Below are 14,755 nucleotides of genomic sequence, written 5' to 3'. Positions count from 1 at the left end.
ACAAACCCCCGTATATGTGGCCAAAACAATAACACAGTGAAAGCAAGACTAAAAGAGGACCAATAAAAACGTGGTTTGGTGTTGTTTTTTCTGCGTTCATTACACTGTGTAATCAGTTTTAACATGATTATAATGACAAAAGCAATCATTTCCTGCTGTAATGTGTGTTCTTGTTCAGGATGAATATATACGTAGATGAGCGTTGACTCTCTATTGTCTATGTCCTCGCCTTCTGTTTAAAGCATTCAACATCCCAGCGCGCGCGCACACACACACACACACACACACACACACACTGAAGAACAACTGTATGTGCCACCTACAGTGAAACATGAGAAAAGACAGAGACAACAAAGCCTAGCTTAAAAGAACAAAGCTTAAATCCTGACTTGAAGACAGCGACTGTAGTTATATAGTCATGGTGCACACACAATATACTACAATACACACATATACATATGAGTTTCTAGATAACACAGGGTAGTCACAACGGGGAGGTCTGCTGAAGTTCAGTTCTTTGTCTCTCAACTAAAGCAAAATAATGAGCTCATACGCGACGCAGCCATTTACACAATGAACAGTGTTAAATGTCATTAGACATCACAATGTTTAACACCGCTGTCATCTCTGCTTCCCTTCTGCCTTCTACCCCTCTCATTAATACATTGAAAAGACTTATGTAAGACAGCTCAACACTTGGCTACATAGACAAACAGTTATGCAAGCTCCAAGACCTTGATCTCTTCACACACACACACACACACACACATACACACACCTGCGCAGGGCACTAGGTGGGAGCTTCCCTGGACTCCTGTCTGATGCTGTACTGTAGCAGCTGCTCTGGGCCTCGGGCAGCTCCCCCTTCTCTCGCAGCATGGCGGTGGCCGCAGAGGAAACAATGCTCACTCCATCCCGCACTCTTGTCTCCAGCGGGTACTCCCAGTCATCATAGGACACAGAAATCATACCCAGGGGAAAAATCTGAGAGGAGAGAGGGAGATATCTGAGACGTGGCACATATGGTGAGTAAAATTCTAATTAACGTTTCTCTATCCCAAATTTAATCATCTATCTGTACAGTATTTCTCAAACGTGGTTCATTTGCTGGATGTGCCTTTCTGGAGAATTCATAGCTGGCTATGGAAAAAAAAAAAAAAAACTATAAAAGCTAAAGGCTCATTAGGTCTCTCTTTTTGAAGTAGGCTGAGCAAACAAAAAAATGCAGGCACTTCAATATTTCAGGCTACCCCAGAAAATGTTTTTGCTTATAATTTGGTAGCTACTGTGTCAGATCTTAGTGTATGAATGAAAAATGAAAATAAAATAAAATCCAAGCATAAACAGGAACGCTGTGTCAAAGACAATGGGAGGAAGAGAACAAATATTTAAGAAGCTTCTGAAAAGATTTGACATTAATTGTTTCATTCATTAATTGTTTGCCGCTTTATCCTACACATGAGGATCATGGGTCGCTGGTGCTAATGTCAGGGTACAGCCTAGACAGGTCATCAGTCCATCACAGGACCAACATACAGAGACAAGCAACCATTTACTCTCACTTTTAGAGTGTCCAATGAATCTCTGCATGTTTCTGGACTGTGGGAGGAAACCGGAGAACCCAGAAAATGCACGCACCATTGACTCCCAGAGAAGGTGAGCTTCCATGGAAGTGACGTTTTTGCTGCATTTGTCCAATCACCGTTGAGCTCAGTGCACTGCATGTTTTAGACGTTTCCCTGCTCCAACACACCTGATTCAAATCAATTCATCAACAAGCACTGCAGAAGCCTGATAACGAGCAGTTTATTTGAATCAGGTGTGTTGGAGCAGGGAAACGTCTAAAACATGCAGGGCAGTGTGGGTCCCGACAGCCAGGACTGAGAAACATTCCCATAGAGAACAGTTGAAGCTGAGCTGCTACAGGAATACGGAAATCACGTTATAAACAGCTGATCCTGAACGAACTAGTGACACGTTCTAATCGTGTTCTAGCCCAAGTTCAGTCTTGACATGTTGATACAACACAGTACATATTTGACAACATTTCACTGACCTACTGTAAATGCATTGCTATACATACAGTAAAATAATTTTGAGTCACTTTTTTGGAACACGTCCAAAAGATTGTAAACATGTATAGCTTTGTAAATAACAATATTTCTCAGGAAAAAATAAACTGCCACAGGTTAAAGTGTGGAGTATAGACCTGCCCTTATTGAAACATAGCACGGCAGTGACTCCCTTAAAACTGGAGGGGAACCTAAATAATGTTATTGGTAAATCCTGTGTTTGTCCGACTATTTCATGTCAACAATTATCAGCTGTGAAAAAGGTCTGTTATGTCTGGTTCATTCAAGACGTGCTTGAGCTTGAAAATGTTGTATGAGTTAAACTCACTGACCACCTGTCAGTCATGTCATTCCAATTCAAATGCTAATGATCACAGAATACAGACATAGAAACAACAAAGCTAGCGGTGCCCTCAGACTTTTGCACAGTACCATCCATTTGGAAAATGTATGGATGTTTATGTAAAACATCATATTCCGGGGCAGAACAATAGTTGTTTGGCGCAGTGAGTGTAAACAAAGCTGTATGATCAGTGCTTGTTGCAGAATTAACCAGACTAAAAAGAGGCTACAATGTGAATTACAGTTCCCCAGTCGCTGAGATTCAGCTCTTCACTGTTTTATGCCAGCCCCACACTAGAGGATAATTGGCCCAGGCTCAATCTGCCTTTCCCGACAATCGCATGCTCAAATTTGAGGCTACTCTGAACAGATTATCTGGCCAATTTATGCCATTATGTGAGGATTTACAGATGTCATCTTTGAAATGTACAATTTGAATTTTGTGGAAACAGCAATTTGGCACATGAGCAGAGACTTGCAAAAAAACAAAACAAGTAGAGCAAGCTGACCAGGAAGATTCACCAACTGGATGTAACACTGTTTAAGACTGAAAATAAACCTTTATTTATACTCAACACCATGACCTGACGCAGCAGCAAACATAGGCTGTGTTGACTCACTTTTCGCAGCTATGTTTGGGGGGTTTTCCGGTGCAAATCATACAATACAAAAGAGGTACTATGGCTGACGATGCCAACCATCCACATCCATGTTTATCTTCATTTGATGAAGATTGATTGCATGACTTTCTATAAAATCCCAAATCGCTGGAATTGCCATTCTGAAATAGTACATCTAAACACTATGTATGTGGCGCTGCATCTTGATTGGATCGTCTAGTCTGTGCCTTTACGCAATTACAATATTATAAAATTGGTTACAAAAGACTAGAAACATTTGGCCTGCTTCAGGCATTAATAAATTACCAGTTTTGTGATGGTCAGATCAGAGGAAATCTGATTTAAACTGACAAGAAAGGTGACAGTTATTCAGATCTCTTTACAAATGTGGTGAACAGAAAAGCATCTCGGGTAACACACCACATCAAACCTGGAGGCAGATGGGCTACAACAGCAGAAGACCATGTAGGGTTCCACTACTGTCAGCCAAGAACAGAAATCTGAGGCTACAGTGGGCACAGGCCAGAAAAACTGAACTGGACATTTGTGGAAACACAATGTTCAACTGTTCCATGGACTAAATTTTCTTTATGTCAACAATCAACACTTTAATGATATGATATGTTTGACTGGGGGCGTTAATATTATGCCATGATTGTCCTTTTCTAATGGCCTCATCCGCTATGATACTGGTCGCCTTAAACTGGTTCAGGTTTGAGTGACCTTCATTGGCCTCCCCTGACTCTACATCTGACTCTCCAATTATGTAACAACTAGAGATGGGTGAATTTATGAACGTGCATCTGACAAATCAGCAGGAATGATATGCCGTTACGTCACCATGGAGATTAATCTCAAAGGAAAGTTTGCAACATCCTCTCCATCAAGGAAATTAATCAGTTATGAAAGCAAAAGGATGTACTCAGTGTTAGTATTGTGCTTCGAATAAAGTGCTCAGTGAGAGTGTGATTTCCTGAAATGAAGAACTATTGCTTCATTGCTGTGTTTTTCAATAGCAGCAGACAATAAAAGGAGAGGAGGAAAAACGAGAGAAGTGACAGATGACCTGCAACAGCCTGGAATCAGTAACACCGCTTGTCTTGTCAAATCACTCAGAAGCGGCCACCTGTTACTACATATGGGGCCTCAGTACCTCGGGGGTAAAGTCTGGGTTGCCAGTGGTGAGACTGGACACAATCCAGATGTAACCAGCTCCTATCAGGCCCAAGGACCGAGCTTCATCCAGTATATACCTGCCACGGAGGAGACAGAGAGATAATAAAGATCCACGGTTGAAATTTGTCGCTGTACAACAGAATGCCGGAGACGTCGGCAGGAAATGAAATGAACAAACACTTACAGAGCCTCATCCTTGGAGCAATACAGCAGTATAACAGGACTCTGAATCCTCTTGAGGGCAATGTGTGATTTAGAGTTTGGGTCGCCATCTATAGCATCTAGAGTCACAACACTCTGTAGGTCCCAGCGGACAAAGCTGTAACAACACAACATTAAATAATCCCAGACACTTAATCTTGTCAACTGCTGTAAATAAAGGTTAAGGTGGAAAACAGAGTGTGTCTGTGTGTGTGTGTGTGTACATGTGGGGATGTGTATTCATTACCTGTGATCCACAGTTACCCTCAGGGTGCTGATGAAGTCCTGGTACCCAGGGAATTTTGAGGTGACAATAGAAAAAACATGCCAATCGTACTCCTCCATGATGGCAAGCATGAGCAGGGCCTCCTGCTGCAGAGCTGCACCGAACTGGAAGAATGTGGACTTCTCATCCTGCAATGATACACAAGCCAGCAGCAGAGACAGTCAGCAGATTTGTCTGGGGAACGGAATTAATTGCCAGCAAGACATAAGAAAGGGAAAAAAAAAACAAGGACAGTAGTGAATGAGAGCAAGCCAGACTAAAAGAACCCGATGGAATTAGAAGAACCATTTTCAATTTTGCAATCAGTGAGTTAGAGTGGGAGCAGGAGGGAGATAAGAGAGAGTGTAAGTGCTGGAGAAGAGAGGGAAAATGGCCAAAAGAGGAAAGATACTGAGAAAAGTCAACAAGCGAGACTACACTGCAGTGGAGTGACTGCTGACAACAGGGGGGCTAATGGTCCAAGATAACTACCTCATAACTCACAGGTTGGATTCACTCCTATCCTCAGAAACCGACACAACCATGCATTGTCTTGAAAGCTAATTTAGTCAAACCCAGATCGTCTATCTGCATTTTAATGTGCCATTTGACTGAGCTGGTGCAATGCTATAAGTGTGATGTGAGAAAGAAAAATGCCTTCAACATTAAAAGTACCTTTTTTTAAAGGTGCACTATAGCTGCGGAACAATATGTTGTCGTTTCATAGCTGTGGATGTAACTTTTACAGAACTATAAAACAATATATGCCATATTAAGTTAAATAATTCAGCATTGCAGACAAACTGGGGACCAGACAAAGTGGAACAGTACCACTGGAAATTATACAAACAGGAGGTGAGGAAGAAATTTCAACAATGACAATGAGCTTTTAAGACTTGACGTGTTGGTAAGAAACTCTTCTGAGGTAAATGATTCCATCCGGCTCCATTGTCACCACAATCAAAGCACTTATCAGCCATGCCAACGTATACAAGGACACATGAAGGTATGTGGGCAGGAAATGGTCGCGCTTCTCTAGTCTTGATGACCACTCAAAGCTTTGTCATTCAGCCATTCACTCATGGCATCTATGTGCAGAGCCTTTTCCCATCACTCATCTTTCATACACATTCACACGCTGATAGAAGCTGATAGAAGCTGATAGACTGGTGTGCACCTCGATGGGGGGCATATGTTTTGTTTTTTTTTACCAGAGAAGAAGAGAGAAAGGATTTGTTCTTTTGTCTAACTGAATTAAATACACCACCAAAACTTGAATAACCCAGCATGGACATTCAGTTTTCTTTTGCCGGGGTTTACTTCTTGCCCAGGGTTTAATTTAGTTAAGTTTTAGATTCATTTTGAACATGTATCTTTTTCTATTGTTGACCAACGGCCACTACAGACACATTGAGCCAGGAATCAAACCCATAACCTACCACTAGCTACCATCTAAGCAGTGGTGGAAAGTAATGAATTACATTTACTCGCGTTACTGAGTAGGTTCTTTTGTGTACTTGTACACAAGTCATATTTAAAATGTGTAATTTTACTTATACTTTAGTATCTTTTCTTGGAAGTCCTGTACTTCACTACATTTTAAATCACATTCGTTACTGAATAAAAAAAATAAATATATATCTATTATAATAATAATATATATATAAATAAAAATAAAAATAAAAATGTACTGGAAACTTAGGCAGTGAATGATGAGGACAGGTGAATTAGCGTTAAGGTCCCTGAGTGAGTGAGAATGTTAACGCATTTGTGACCTTTGACCCATTTTGACTGATACATTATGTGTTTACATATTTTATTTTGTCAGCTCTTTAATTTGTTAAGGTTTGCCTTTAATTAAAAAAAGTTAATGTGAGATTTGTGTCCCCTTGTCCTTTTTGCACGACACAAGAAAGAACCCCAACCTTGTTAAAAAAGTAACTAAGTAACTTACTCTGAGTAAATTTTAAACAAGCTACTTTTTTAACTTGAGTACATTTTTAGTCTAGTACTTAAACTACTTTTACTACTTCAGTAAAACTTTATGTTTTTCATACGTAAAATGAGCCTGAAGAGGCAGCAGAGAGCATTACCACAACATGAAAGTAGCTTTTAAACGAATGAAATACATCAGAGAGAGAGAGTAAAACAAGTTGCTAATGACTGCGGAATGTATGTTTGGATGAAGCATAAACTTGGCTGTCCCCTTGGGACACAACAAACAGACAGCAACACAGCCCATCCACCAGAGAGAGGACAAGAGAGAGGGAAGAGGAGGAGGAGGAGACAGGCAGAAAAAGAAAGAAAGGCTGAATGAGAGAATGGGCTTTAGTCTTGTGGGTGAGATCGCGACACCTGCAGCAGCAAAGAGGTGAGAGTCTTGGGAGAGGAACTGAAAGAGCCGCAAACATCAGATCTCTTCACAAAGTCCCCATCTTTCTCTTCTACACACACACACACACACAGTGAGAGAGAACGAGAGAGAGAGACAGAGAGAGAGCACATGCACACATACATGCTCTAACTTCCGCATAGGGCATCAAAGAAGGAGACACATTAAACATCAAAGCCCTGATAAACACACATGGAGAATCAGCTGTCAGCTCCTGTCTCTGCTGCCAAAACCAGAGCTTCACACGCACCTGTGTGTGTGTGTGTGTGTGCGTGCGTGCGTGCGTGTGTAGTAGGCTGGAGGGACAAATCCGGATTCAAACCTATCTTTGTGAGGACATTATGACCTTGCGAAGACCAGCCAAAGTATCCTCACAAGGTCAAAATGTGCTCACTGTTAAAGGCTTTTTGAGGGTTAAGACAGTTAAAACTGGGTTTAAGGTTAAGGGTTAGGCATTAAGAATCTTAGGGTTCAAATCTGTGTGTCGTGAAATTGTATCTCGTCCTTTTGAGACGATAAATAATAACATTGTTTTTTAAAAAATATTTCTTTCTCTTTTTGTTATGACTGGTGGTCTAACAAATTTGTCAAGCACCATGTATATACAGTATATGTGTGTGTGTGTGTGTGTGTGTGTGTGTGTGGAGAGTACTGTACAAAAATCTTAGTTAATTATTTCTCAATCACTTTATTGCAATACAGGAAACGTGTATGCAGCTTTAAAATAACACATTTTTCATAAAAGAGGCATGTGTGTGTGTGTGCGCGCTTTAATGTAAAGCTTATACTGCCGCTTTACACTTGACCTTTAGTGAAACAAAAATCTCTCAGTTGTCGTCCCTCTGAGATTTGACTTCCCTTCCTCCACCACCACAAACATCGGGAGAAGGAGTGAGGAGGAAATTGTACTTCAAAAAGATCTCTCACTGTTTCCCTCTGTGAAAGATCTGTGTGTGTGTTTGTTTGTGTGTGTGTGTGGCAACCGGCACAACATCAACACACAAGCAGGTATAAAGACCCACTCACACCCTCACACATACCAATATACAACTGTACGTACACACAAAACTGTGCTAATACAATGTCTATTAATGTCATTGTCTACTTGACAATGACGCAGTTAACTGATCTGAGGATAATTCTGGTTTATTACAGTTTGGGTCACATGTTTGCCAGTGTTCCTACTTATGATGATAATATTCAGCATTAATCACACCAGTAACTGTCAGGACATGGGAAATCAGAGAGGAACACACACATTATTTGATTCTGTGCGCGATCAGACGGATATATAGATCCCAAACAAGAAAAAAACAGTATAATTATGCTATTACAATATAAAAAGACAGAATTTTTATCAGACAAAAATGCCAAACATTTGCAACTACAGACTTGTTTTATTTATCAGCTTGGATAGTTTGGAGATGGTATTTGAAAATGTCCCTTTCAGCACTGGGGGCATTTACGATGTCCTTAAATATTTTATTACAAAATAAATAATAAGTAGCCATCATGCTACACACATGCCACTATTCAGTGTTCATAAGAAGCAAACGTGAAGCTCATCAACACACTCACACTCAAACACAGGAGCCCAAAAGAGTTGACAGCATGAAGACACTGTGGAGATGGTTCTACGTGCCAAACACGTTCATAACATGCTTTTAATGTGTTTAATATTTATATCTCTCATTGTGGTCAAAGAGGAGAGGAGAAGATGGAGGGCAGGTTGAGAATTTAGAATGAACGAGGTCAAGAGTGAGGGGCAGGGAGACGGGGAAGATGAAATAGAAAAGAAAAAAAGAGGAACACTGACACAGACCTGCATCTTTTCATCAAATCACACAAGTTCACCAAGAAACTCACGTATGAATAATGCACAAATGGAACATGTGCGCACACACACACGTCAAACTTCACATTATAACCCACCTACCTAGAGATTTACTGATGACATTGTGCATCAATTATACAAATACACTTAACTTCGTGTACAGTTTAACATCCGCCCACATGCATGCACAGAGCACATACACACGTGTACATACACAAAGGCCCCTCAAAATATAGCTTGACTCATACAGTAAACCAGCAAACCAATGAATAATACACCAAGATTTCCAACACACACACACACACACAGAAAGAGAGAGCGAGAGCACACATTCTTCCATGTCAAATTACATTTTTGTTCACAGCAATCAAATTAAGAAAATATGAACATGTGGAAAGATCCAGGCTAATGAAGAACAAACTGACACATTTCTTGAAATCACTGGGAGTAGGAGTTTGTCTACAAGAGAAGAGGCCTGCAAGTCCTGTGAGGAGTGAGGGGCGGAAGTCGAGAGGAGTGAGCAACCAAAGGTTAAAGCAACAATAAACAAGAGGCTGGATGAGGATCACAGAGGGACGCGCAATAAAAAGACGGAGCTAGGATGCAGAATAATGAGAGATGCATGGGGGTAAGGAGGAGGAAGAGGAGGAGGAGGATGAGGAGGAGGATGATGAGGCCAGCAATGTGCTTTATTAATATTTAATGCAGTAGGTCAGTAAGGATGTAGCAGCTACATTAAGTTGGCCTGACAAAGTATGGCCCCCAGACGCTGCTAAGTACCTTCTCACTTAAGTCTGCACAAAAGTGCAAACAAACCAGCAAATTAACAATAAGCATCGTGTCAACAAAGTGAAACTAACAGCAGTTTCAAGGGGTCACATGCAAAATGCAACGTAAGTCAGTCGACGTAGAAGAAAAAGAAGCCCAGTGGCAGCACAAAGATAATGTGCTCAAAGTTAAATTGTAGGAAAATAAAAACATTACAATTCAATTGAAAAGTTGGCGTTGTCAATGGATGAATTAGGGTAATTAGGTGCCGTTGAGAACAAGATTACCTGCCAAATGTCATTAATAGATAAGGAATGCTTCATCTTAATGACAGTGAAGTGAATGCGCCTCCATCCAAGATGAACACAAACTAATAAAGTCCTCCTTGAGCTTGAGGTCATGGCTCTCTCTCATTCAACGAGCGGAAATCCAAGCCAATATTTTAATGGGAGCAGTTTATGCTCATATTTTGACAAAACTGATTACAACAATTATTCACTTTATAATTAGACAGCAAATATCTCATGGAAACAGTTTGCACAATGTTAAGACTATGCAGTTGACTCTGTAAAAGTGTTTTATCAAAAAAACTGAAGAAAAATGGTAAAGCACATTATTATTTCTTGGTCAAGTTGTCAAATTTAGTTATTTACTTGCATGCCTGAGCAAAATAAACCTGTATTAGTGGTTAAATGTTATACTTAAGCCGGCTCAAATGTAGGGGGAAATAAAGGGGAATTCAGTCACTCCCTTTGCTTTAGACAATCCAGATACACATGTCACAAAATGTCTGCTGTGGAAAAGGCCTACATGGTGCAAATTCAAACCTCAGTGACACAATAACCTCTGACAGAGCATCTGAAAACTACTTATAATAGTAAATCATGTGGAACTGTATATTTTCTGTTGTACATGACCTGAAAAAAAACAAGATTTATTTGCCGGCCTTTTTTTTTGCAGTGTTAAAAAACACACAGAGGAAAGTCACCGGAGATATTACAGTATATGTTTTTTTAAGAGCTAATGTCTCCCTTTACTGTTGGACCTTATCAGCATAATTAACATTAATTAGAGAGTGCAGGTTAGTATGTTAGGAGGATGAAAGTGAGCTCAATGAACAAAGCTGTAAGACATTAAAACTGCAATAGAGAGAGAGAGCTACACTGGTGAGCAGGACACATTTTTGTGTTGCAGTCTAATTCTCTGTAAATGCTCAGCAGATGTTCTACAAACCATAGTGCTAACAAACAGCGCTCTAAATCCATCCGTTAACAAAGAATTAGCCCAGTAAAGCCATTTACAAACAAACGCCTGGTGTAGCCTTGAAGGAGGCTGCTGTCATTTGATCAGCATCAAAAAGTAACAGAGAATAGGGTTTGTGTCGCAAAAGCCTTTGATTAGGGTTCCCAACTTCCTGATAAAAACATAAGGAAGGATTAAATAATCCCATTCTCTAATCAGTTGTACTGACCAGTAGCAATTGCTTTAAGACAGCAAGGGAAGCTGAGCTTCCGCTAAAATGTTGTATTTGCAGTTCAACACTAAAAGTGTGCTAGAACACCATTAGTACCTGTCACTAGTTTTGTATTCCAGTAGCAGCCTTCGCTCTAACACCACTAACAGCTTCAACTGTTCATTATGGGACGACACAGATTAGGTTTTATTCACTGGTGATTGGACAAATGCGGCAAAAACTTCCACTTCCACGGAAGCTCAGCTTCTTTGGGAGTCAATGGAGTAGTGGGTGGGTGCGCTGACACTGGGGCTTCTGTATGATGATTGGAGGAACTGTCTGAAAGGCCGTGCCAGTTTTTGATTGACAGCGTTAGAGAAACATACAAGACAGCGGAGCCTTTTCTGTCTCAGTCCTGTGTGGATTTTACAAGGGAAGTCTGTAGATAAATAGCTGGTCGTTGTGTGTTATTTGCTCGGCGATATAGACCATTTATACACTGTAAATAAAAACTATTATAGCATTAAATTATACATAATTATCGTGTTTCCTTGTTCTAAGAATGTATATATAAATAACTGGGTCTGAAATGAGCTTCCCCTGTTTCAAAGACCAGCAACCGCCACTGAAACTGACATAGTGCACTTTACACACATTGCATCCCCCCAGGTACGTGATATACTTCACATTACATAGGCTACATTTACCCGCACACACTACACACTTTCGCTTTTTACAGTTGAGTAAAAGACGTAGTTTGGCTTTATTTTCGCCTGAGCAGTATCCTCTTGTTACCTTTACATCTTGCCATGTTGGACGGCCAATAAAGAGTGCCCCATTTTCTGTTGGATAGTAATGAATGACAGACAGATACAGAGGGTTGATTTTCCCCGCATGCAATCTTCATTGGTAGACACATCTGTAAGTGTGTTCTTTACCTTTCAGATCCAGAACAAATACTTATTTTTATGAAACGGTTGAAACCCCACCTTTGATACGGAATAATGTAATTTTCTTTTCAAATGACTCCACACATGTTCATACATTTATTGATAAACTGGTGTATGAACTGCGCTATGTTGTCAGGAATGTAAAATAACAGTTTGATGAGCACACATACATCAAACGTGCAACATCAAACACTATTCTTTGAAAATGTCTGAAAGCTAACAAAGACAGCACAACCCACATCCCCCTGCATAGCAAATAGCATGCCATAAAAGAAAAAAAAAACTCTTGACACTAACAGAATGCAAATGCAAGCACTGGTCCCCAAAGCACTGAAAGCTCTTCCATTTTAGAACAGAGAGACAGGTCCCAAAGCCCACGTCCACTAACCGAACACTCTCCTCAGTCCCAGGATTGACAGAGAACTCTAGTGTTTAGCTTGGCTGCCAATGCTAACAAAGACTACTTTAGTATTTAACAAGAGGTGCGTCCCAATGCATAAGTCTACTGTACTATTTAACAGCCTCACACTCCCCAGGCAAACACTGAATTGCATTTAACACAGCACAGAGCCCCAAAGCTGGCATAGCCTAACAAAGACAAGTAATAGCAAGTGATGGATGACTCTCAGCAAACAAAGCACGTAGTATTAGTTTTATCCAAAGCTCCAGATTTTACATTTCTACACAACAAACTACATTTGTTTTAAGACAATATTTTTGTCTTTAGTGTGTACATTTTGTTGATTTTTGACGTTATTATGCTGCCTCCATTTTGTCTTCATGAAGAGAAAATACTTTTGTATGGTGCATCTCTTATCTGTTTACAGGATCAGACCTGACGGCGGGAGCATTTCAGCAGCGCGGGGACGAGTGTCAAACTGCTAAACAACCATTTCACCTGTTTACAGTTGTCTCATTTTACTTTACTTTCACTTTTGCCTTTGCAGTGTGGGAATGTCAGTGGATGACTTAAACACCACTATACTTACTAAACACAGAGAGGGTGAGTCATGTGAAGCGTATAAGCTTAATCAATTGACAGTGGTTTGAATGTAAAAGACATCTGTTTATAGTTCCACACTACAGTTTTAAAGAGGCAACAGTCAACTTTTATGTCCCGAGTAATTCCTGTTTACTCGCTGTAATAAAGATGCAGTAGGAGCAAGACAAGAAACCAGTAAGGACACCATTTGTTGTGTCACATCATTGTAAAGACATCAAGTGGAAATTTTAATGATTTTTTTTTTGGTGTTATAAATCCTTTTAGATATTTTAGATGTGTTGATTGGGCAGACAGTTGGTGAAGTGGTTAGCATTCCTGCCTTTGCAGAAAGAAGACCTGGGTTTGCGACCCAGTCGGAACAAGGGCCTTTCTGCATAGACTTTGCATGTTCTCCCTCTGTGTGGGTGTGGGTTTTCTCCGGGTTCTCTGAATTCCTCCCACAGTCCAAAAACATGCAGATTTGGGGATTAGGCAAATTGGACATTCTCAATTGACTGTGTGAGTGTGGATGGTTGTTTGTTTCTATGTGGCACAGGAAGGACTGGCGACCTGTCCCCGCCTTTCGCCCTAGCTCAGCTCATGTGGAGGATAAAGCGGTAGAAAATCGATGGATAAAATATTGGCATTTGATTCTGTTCAACGGAATACTGAGGTCTGAAAAAGATCAAATACATCTGAGCAACTTGGTTATTCGTATTGATAAAAGAATATGTAAAGTATAAGAGAAGCTTGTGAAATTTCAAAGGGCAAATTAAACTCAGAATGATATGTCTCGGATTAAAATTCAAAGCTAAACGCACTGGTAAAATCAGTGGTGATGAAACAATACAATTTTCACTTATTCGAGTGAAATCCTTATGGAACCTTATATCCTGCGCATCTTAATTTGTATTTGTGATGTGCTGCCTTTATCTCTTTTTAAGGCAAAATATTTAAGTGCGTTTTCCTGTCGTCATCAGCAGTCATGAATATTGTGAACCCAGCACTGTATTTGTCACAGTCAGAAACTAATACAGTCTCTTCTACTGCTTGTTTACCTTAACTTTCTCAGGGAAGTCATAAACTCACATTTGTTTTCAAAAATCCATTAAAAACAGCTCGCAGACATTGTGCTGCCTTGAAGAGCGTGCAGTCATCCATCATGCCCCTGTATTATATTTCTTTCCTGTTGGCGAGTCAGTCGAGAATATATTTTATTTTTTACAGTTTGTTGGGATTTTAGCGAAGCAAAAAATAAATTACCAGTAACTAATGCATGATGAGATTAGCAAGAGATTAGTGATTTATTAATCCAGTGTCACACTCCTGATACTGAGCCCTGAAGAGATAGCTCTTCTCCATGACTGCCATCAACACTTCATAATACTACACATCATATTGTGGACACAAATATTTTTAGCTTTTTCTTTTGTCAGTGCTATTTGACATCTACTGAGTTTATTTAGGGTCAACTAATGAATAGACTATAGTCTACATAAAATATATTACAACCTCTAAAACTAAATTCTTATGCATGCCCATTCAAAACATTTCACACTTTTGAGTGATTTTATTGCAAACAAGCAGCATTTAGTGCAGTTATGGCTCTTGGGTACCAGCTGTTTTTCAGTCTGTTTGTCCAAGTCTTGTCTAATAGTGATCTACTATAAAATAAACCTGATGTTAAAACAGTTTCCTGA

General features: G+C 40.0%; 1 protein-coding gene across 1 annotated transcript in view; it reads right to left on the bottom strand.

Annotated features, from left to right (window-relative positions):
- grin2ab (glutamate receptor, ionotropic, N-methyl D-aspartate 2A, b) overlaps window positions 1-14,755 on the bottom strand; it is a 129,339-nt gene that overhangs the window by 29,967 nt on the left and 84,617 nt on the right. The window contains exons 5-8 of the mRNA XM_058641284.1: window positions 4,659-4,825; window positions 4,395-4,529; window positions 4,188-4,287; window positions 779-984 (exon numbers count right to left, since the gene is read on the bottom strand). Coding sequence (XP_058497267.1) covers window positions 779-984; window positions 4,188-4,287; window positions 4,395-4,529; window positions 4,659-4,825 — 608 coding nt within the window. The remainder of the gene's footprint in view (window positions 1-778; window positions 985-4,187; window positions 4,288-4,394; window positions 4,530-4,658; window positions 4,826-14,755) is intronic.

This window comes from Solea solea, chromosome 10 (assembly GCF_958295425.1).
Source record: "Solea solea chromosome 10, fSolSol10.1, whole genome shotgun sequence".
In the NCBI taxonomy this organism is placed as follows: domain Eukaryota; kingdom Metazoa; phylum Chordata; class Actinopteri; order Pleuronectiformes; family Soleidae; genus Solea; species Solea solea.
This window is presented reverse-complemented; position numbering and strand designations above follow the sequence as displayed.